Source organism: Barbatula barbatula (assembly GCF_947034865.1).
Source record: "Barbatula barbatula genome assembly, chromosome: 17".
Taxonomy (NCBI): domain Eukaryota; kingdom Metazoa; phylum Chordata; class Actinopteri; order Cypriniformes; family Nemacheilidae; genus Barbatula; species Barbatula barbatula.
The window spans coordinates 5415797-5421796 of NC_136780.1; the positions used below are offsets into that span (position 1 = coordinate 5415797).

The following is a 6000-nucleotide window of genomic DNA, read 5'->3' on the forward strand; positions in this document are numbered from 1 at the left end:
TTATTTCTGGTTGGATCAGATGCATTTTAAATGGAATTAATCAGACAAATCTATCAAATGCTTAAAAATACTGTCTAATATTGCAATATATATTATTATTATTATAAAATACAACTAACAATGAATTCATTTTTATCGTTACTATATTATTATCGCAATAATAATACTAATATTCAGGATTCAAACAGACCACAAAATCACCACCTTATAACACACATGTCCCATTTATAATCTCTATATTTGTTTGTTATACAGCTGTTCTCTGCAATGCTTTATACTAAGGCTATCTTCTGTTTTAAATAGTCTTTCCAAATTGTCTGTCTTTAGTTGGTTTGCAGTCTTTCTGCAAGACCCCACAAAGCGAATAAATCCCCCATAGGAGTAAATTACAGAGACCTGTTTACAGTGCACAGAAAATGTTCTTGTGTCTTGTGTTTGTATTATTAATAATACATTAGAATTGGAGGATGAGATGTCTTTAATCATGAGGCAAGTAAAGATTCTCAGCTCTACTAACTCAAGTGTTTTTCATGTGATTTTCTATTGTGGCCATTAGGTGGTGGTTGGTAGCACTAAATTTAACTAAAGGTGGTTGGTCTGAATTTTTGCATTTCTACACAGCCTGATACAGCACAGTATGAAACCATAATGTGGACGGTTATTGTTGTTGACGAGCTTTGTTAAAAATCTATTTGCTCTAAAAAGAAACTTTATAACATAAATGCCATAATGCCCATTGCTCGTTACACACGCATGATATGATTGTAAACAACAGCTTCAGGTTCAAGATACACTCAGCTCATCGGACTACAGTTTTATCTATAACCTGTTTTGTATGGATTAGATTGATCGTAAAAGACTTAGTTTATTGCATTTCTTTAATATATTTTCTTATTCATCTATTGCTAAAACCTTTAAGTGAAACTAGACATTTTCTGGTGTTCGCGGTGAACCGTGGCAACCCGCCCAGATCCGTTTCTTTGCTTGTGCTACCACCTACTGGTAAAATTAAGAACGCCTAAGAGATGGGTAATTTATAAACAGATCATTTGTTTCTCAGTATAACAGCATCTCTAGATGCCCACTCCTTGCTCAGAGATAGTAAACTTTTAAAATGGTCTTAAGACCATTTTGCATCTCAATGCACAAACACAACGTAAATATCTACATTTACCCATGCACTGCATAGACTTGAAAGAATCAACTAACATCCTGAAAGGCAATTATTAATTAAAGACTATAATTTTGTGCATTTTATTCTGAGATGATACATGCCATTTGACGGACACAACCCACCATATGTTTTTGAACTAACCACAGAGTAGCAGTAATGAAATCTCAATGGTCTCTTCCAGGTCTTCAGCGTTCTATATGAAGGTCATTCAGTAGCAAAACTTGAGAGCATATATATTTTAATTTGTGAACTTATAAAGTAAGTATTTGTACCTGTACACTAAAACAAATACTCACAGCCCCAATGTGAAAACTTGTAAAAATAAAAACTGAAGTTGAATGTTGAGATTTGCACTCGTGGACAAAACTCACAAATCTGTCTTCTGAAGTTTGTCACAAATGTGTAAACTGGCATTTACAAAATACATTGACAGATCACTCCATCAATACCTCACTCACACTTTATTCAACTTACAACATTCCTTCCCCTCCTTTATCTTAAGGAGTTATATTGTTCATTACTGTTCATACATTTTTTATTTCATTTTTGACAACTTCTTGGAAAGCACATATAGCCTGTAATTATTATTTATCCATGGATATTAATGTTTAAATTGTTTTCTGCTTCAAACCAAAAGTTTCTCAATGATAGACATTGATTTTAGTGGTGGTGGCCTTGTTTTACAAAAGCTAAATGTCTTCAAGCGTTCCAACCAATTCATATTTCTACTTGTCAGCACTGATCGATAACCACATGGTTAATGAGAAAAGTGAAACTTTTCAGGCTAAAATTATGATATTTAATTAGACCTTCAGTACAGTACACTTTTTAATGCATGGACACCAAAATTATGTAACAGTACAATTATTTGGTTATATATGCATTATTAAATCATTCTGTATACATGATTTATTATTTCCAATAATTTAGAATTATTTTGTTTAGTCAAGAGTTAATTAAGATTTAGGCTGAAGTGATCAAAGAAGCAATGCACATTGAGCATCTAAGAAGCATTAGAACACCATCTGGAAAGCATTTCTTTTTTATTTCACTATAACAACAGATATTTCTAAGATCCTTCACTCCAGTTGGCACTTAAGCTGGCCATATAACAAAGTTTAAAGAAACGTGATCTCAAAAGCCTCAAAATCATCACAGATACAAGAGATAATCCGAAATCAACATTATTTTTAATAATTGAATGTTTCACAGATGTGAAAGCACTCGCCTGCCATTCTGAAACATTGTTAAAGGTGAAAAATTAAATAAAGGCAGATAAGGCAGATTATTTTACCAGACTGTACTGACATATGATTCATCATAAAGCTTTTAATGTAATACCTTTAAATATAGAGACATTTACTGAGTAAATATATGTTTGTGTACTAGAGTAATTATTTGTGTGCATTATATATAATTTCATTACTTGCTTTGTTGAAGAGATAGTTCACCCGAAAAAGTAAAAATCTGTCATTATTTACTTACCCTCTTGTCATTTCAAACATGTATGACCATTTTCTTCAGAATAATGGTATAACCAAACAATGGCAATACCTTCACTTCGTTTTGTGTTTTGCAAAAGAAATAAAATCATAAATGACAAGAGTGTGAGTTAATGATGACAGAATTGTTATTTTTTAGGTGAACTATTCCTTGATGGTCTTGTAAATTGTTCACTAATGTGAACTAGGACAAAAGCCTTCATGTGAAGTTTAGCGTCATGAAAGCATTTGCTTACATCTTAATCCTGTGTTCATGTTCACTTGACCTCACTCAATTGCACTTCTTTTCCAAGTGGAAAACAAAAATCACTGAAAATAAACCTTAATTTACACATGCTGGAATGGCACCTATAACCTCTTCTTTATCCTCTTCTCGTCTCAGTGACTTCTTGCGCTGTTCTTCTATGTACAAACCGGAGTTGGCCGACACACAGAATTCACGGAAACACCGTTTGAAGTTTTCGTCCAGAAAGGCATAGAGCACAGGGTTTAAACTACTGTTGGCATAGCCCAGAGCGGTGCAAAAGTGCATGGCCGCCATTGCGACCCGGCTGCCGCCGAGATCTACCTTCTCTAGGGCCTGCATCAAAGCTAAGACCTGCACTGGCATCCAGCACAACACAAAGGCAGCGACAACAGACAGTACCATATAGGTGATTCTCCTCAGATTACGGTCTTTTTCCTTCGAGCCAGAAAGGAGACGTACGCTCTGCAGGCGACGTATCATCAACCCATAGCAGCAACTTATGATCACCACAGGAATCAAGAAAGAGAAGAGGAAGATGCACGTAGCAAACACAGGCTCCCAGTGTCCTCTTGGGTCAGGTAGGGTCACTACACACTCGACACCTGGATGGAAGTCGGAAGTAAAGTCATTTCAATTAGTACCATGATTTACGTTGAGTGATGAGTCAATGGAGAAGTGAATGGAACATTACATTCACAAACTGAAAGCAGTGTTAAGTTTGAGAGCACAGCCAGATATATGAAAAGATTAAAATGGGTGATGGTTTGCTTCAGAATGGCAGGTTGATGCATACGATTATAAAGAAGGACATGTGTACCGTTAAAATCCTCCTCCACCTGACCCATGATCATGACTGGAAGTCCTATGGCGGATGCTAAAACCCACACAGCCACGTTGATCATCTTGGCACGAAACGGGGTACGAACCGTCAGTGAGCGCACGGGGTGGCAGACCGCTATGTATCGATCCACACTCATTGAGGTCAGAGTAAAGATACTTGTGAACATGTTGTAGTAGTCAATGGCCACCACGATCTTGCAGAGAGCCTGACCAAATGGCCAGAATCCAAGGAGGACATCTGTGCCTTGGAAAGGAAGTGTGGCAAGCACTAGCGAGTCAGCCAGGGCCAGGTTAAAGATGTAAATGTTGGTGGCCGTTTTCATCTTTGTGTACCTGCGGCAGTCACAAAGATCATTTTTTACATCATGCTTTTGAAAAATATGGATCACCAAGATGACAGTTTATCTGTCATTGCATGTGCCACGAATGTGTTATGAAATGCCAGGAAAAAGTTTAAGCTTTATATGCACTTGAAGCCTTTTAAGAAAATGTATAATGCATGTTAAGAAAAATGCAATTTCGACACATATCACAATGTTATTGTCACTGTTCGGAATATGTTGCTGGATGACATGACGGTCATATTGAGAAATACAAGGGTCATTCAAAAAGCACTTATTCACAATCAATGTAGGATCTTTCTGCATAAGAAATTAGGATTGTAGAAATGATATTTTGACGTCCCTATTCAATGAGATTGAAATGGAGAGAGCGGGTTCTAACATCTTATTATGATGCAGTTACCTCTGTACGCTGAACATGGCAATCCTTAAGAGCAAAAACATGATAGCAAACAAACAGCAAAACAGCAGGCAGCAAGTGTTTGTAAATCACAAGGATATTTGGCATTTTCCTAAAGCTGTCACACTGTGTCAATCTCTGCGATAAAAGCTGAATTGGTGACACTTAGGCGATGCTTTCAATGTTAAATGCGAAATGCCTTACCACTAAATGTTGTCAAAAACTGTATAATTAAACGCAAGCTGTGTCTTGCCTCCCGTCTACAGCTGTGTCACGCCAGGGAGGGTTAGGAGAGAACCAAATGTTAATTTAGCAATGTAATGAACAAGCAGCTTTGATGTGACACAAGAACTGCAACAGAAAATGTGCATAACAAGAAAAGGGCATCAGTTAAAGAAACGATTTCAACGTACAAGTTTTTGATTCACGCAGCTGTAAAATGAGTGCTCTGACGAAAAATATACATCACAATAGCATTAAAATAGACCTGACAGACTGTGGGAAAACTCTTTTGTTCTGGTGGACGTTGCTGAAGAAGCAATGCTTAAACAACATGAAGTGTTTTAGACAACTAATTTTAAACCACATAAAAACTAATGGTACACAAAACTTTTTGTATGAATGTTTTTATATAAGGTCTGAAGCTGGCAAATGGTGGTCCACCACCTTATTAATAAAGAAACCTATTTCCCCAGTGATCACATTATTTTGCCCAACCTTAAATGAAACCGATCTAACCACCCCTCTCTACAACACACTCCAAGAAATCACATAGATGAACACTTTTTCTCACCTGATAATGACATACATGACCAGGAAATTCCCCACGAGCCCCACCACGCACACTATCAAGTAAACCACAACGACGATGATCTTTATGCTGGAAGGTAGTGGTCCATCTACATCATCTATCGCGCTTAAATTCCGCTGCAGGAGCGTGTCGTTCAACATCTGCTGGACCAGAGCATCTCTGACACCGGACAACTCATCCATCAACTCCATCCTGAAACACTTACAACTGTTGACGAGAAGACGGAAAACTTTGTGCCAAGAGCATAATTCTCTTTCGCCTTCATTTCTTTCCAAGAGAAAACTGTTTAGTAGGCTGTTGCGAACAATTATGTGACGCTATCCGGTGAAACTGGTACAGAAAAACACAACACAGGAAAAAAAGATTCTTACCACTAAGGATGTCATATTAAGCCAGATAAATCTATGAAGAATGTCAGCGTTGAGTTCTTCGTTCACGCCGTGTGCTACTGTTCATTACTGCACAGTTTGCGCAAAGCGCATGCGCTTCTGTGCGTATGGCATGAGCATCAGGTTTAATCAGGTTTGTGTAGACATTATGGGAGAGAGAGAGAGAGAGAGAGAGAGAGAGAGCAAGTGGCGTTTTAATTATGTTCTTTAATAAGAACTCAAACAAATCCAAGAAAAAGTTTACTTTCCACTCACATGGGAATACACGCCATATGTTCCTGCTGGGTTATTTATAG

The 6000-nt window shown here is 37.3% G+C and overlaps 1 protein-coding gene across 1 annotated transcript; it reads right to left on the reverse strand.

The window, feature by feature from the left end:
• Positions 1-2998: 2998 nt before the first annotated feature.
• Positions 2999-5788, reverse strand: LOC306906664 (delta-type opioid receptor; the record flags this gene model as incomplete). Its single annotated transcript, XM_079478263.1, has 4 exons — positions 5687-5788; positions 5298-5522; positions 3741-4096; positions 2999-3525 (listed from the first exon to the last, which is right to left on the reverse strand). The coding sequence occupies exons 2-4, from the start codon at positions 5504-5506 to the stop codon at positions 2999-3001; spliced, it is 1092 nt and encodes a 363-aa protein (XP_079334389.1). The 5' UTR covers positions 5507-5522; positions 5687-5788.
• Between the last annotated feature and the right edge of the window lie 212 nt (positions 5789-6000).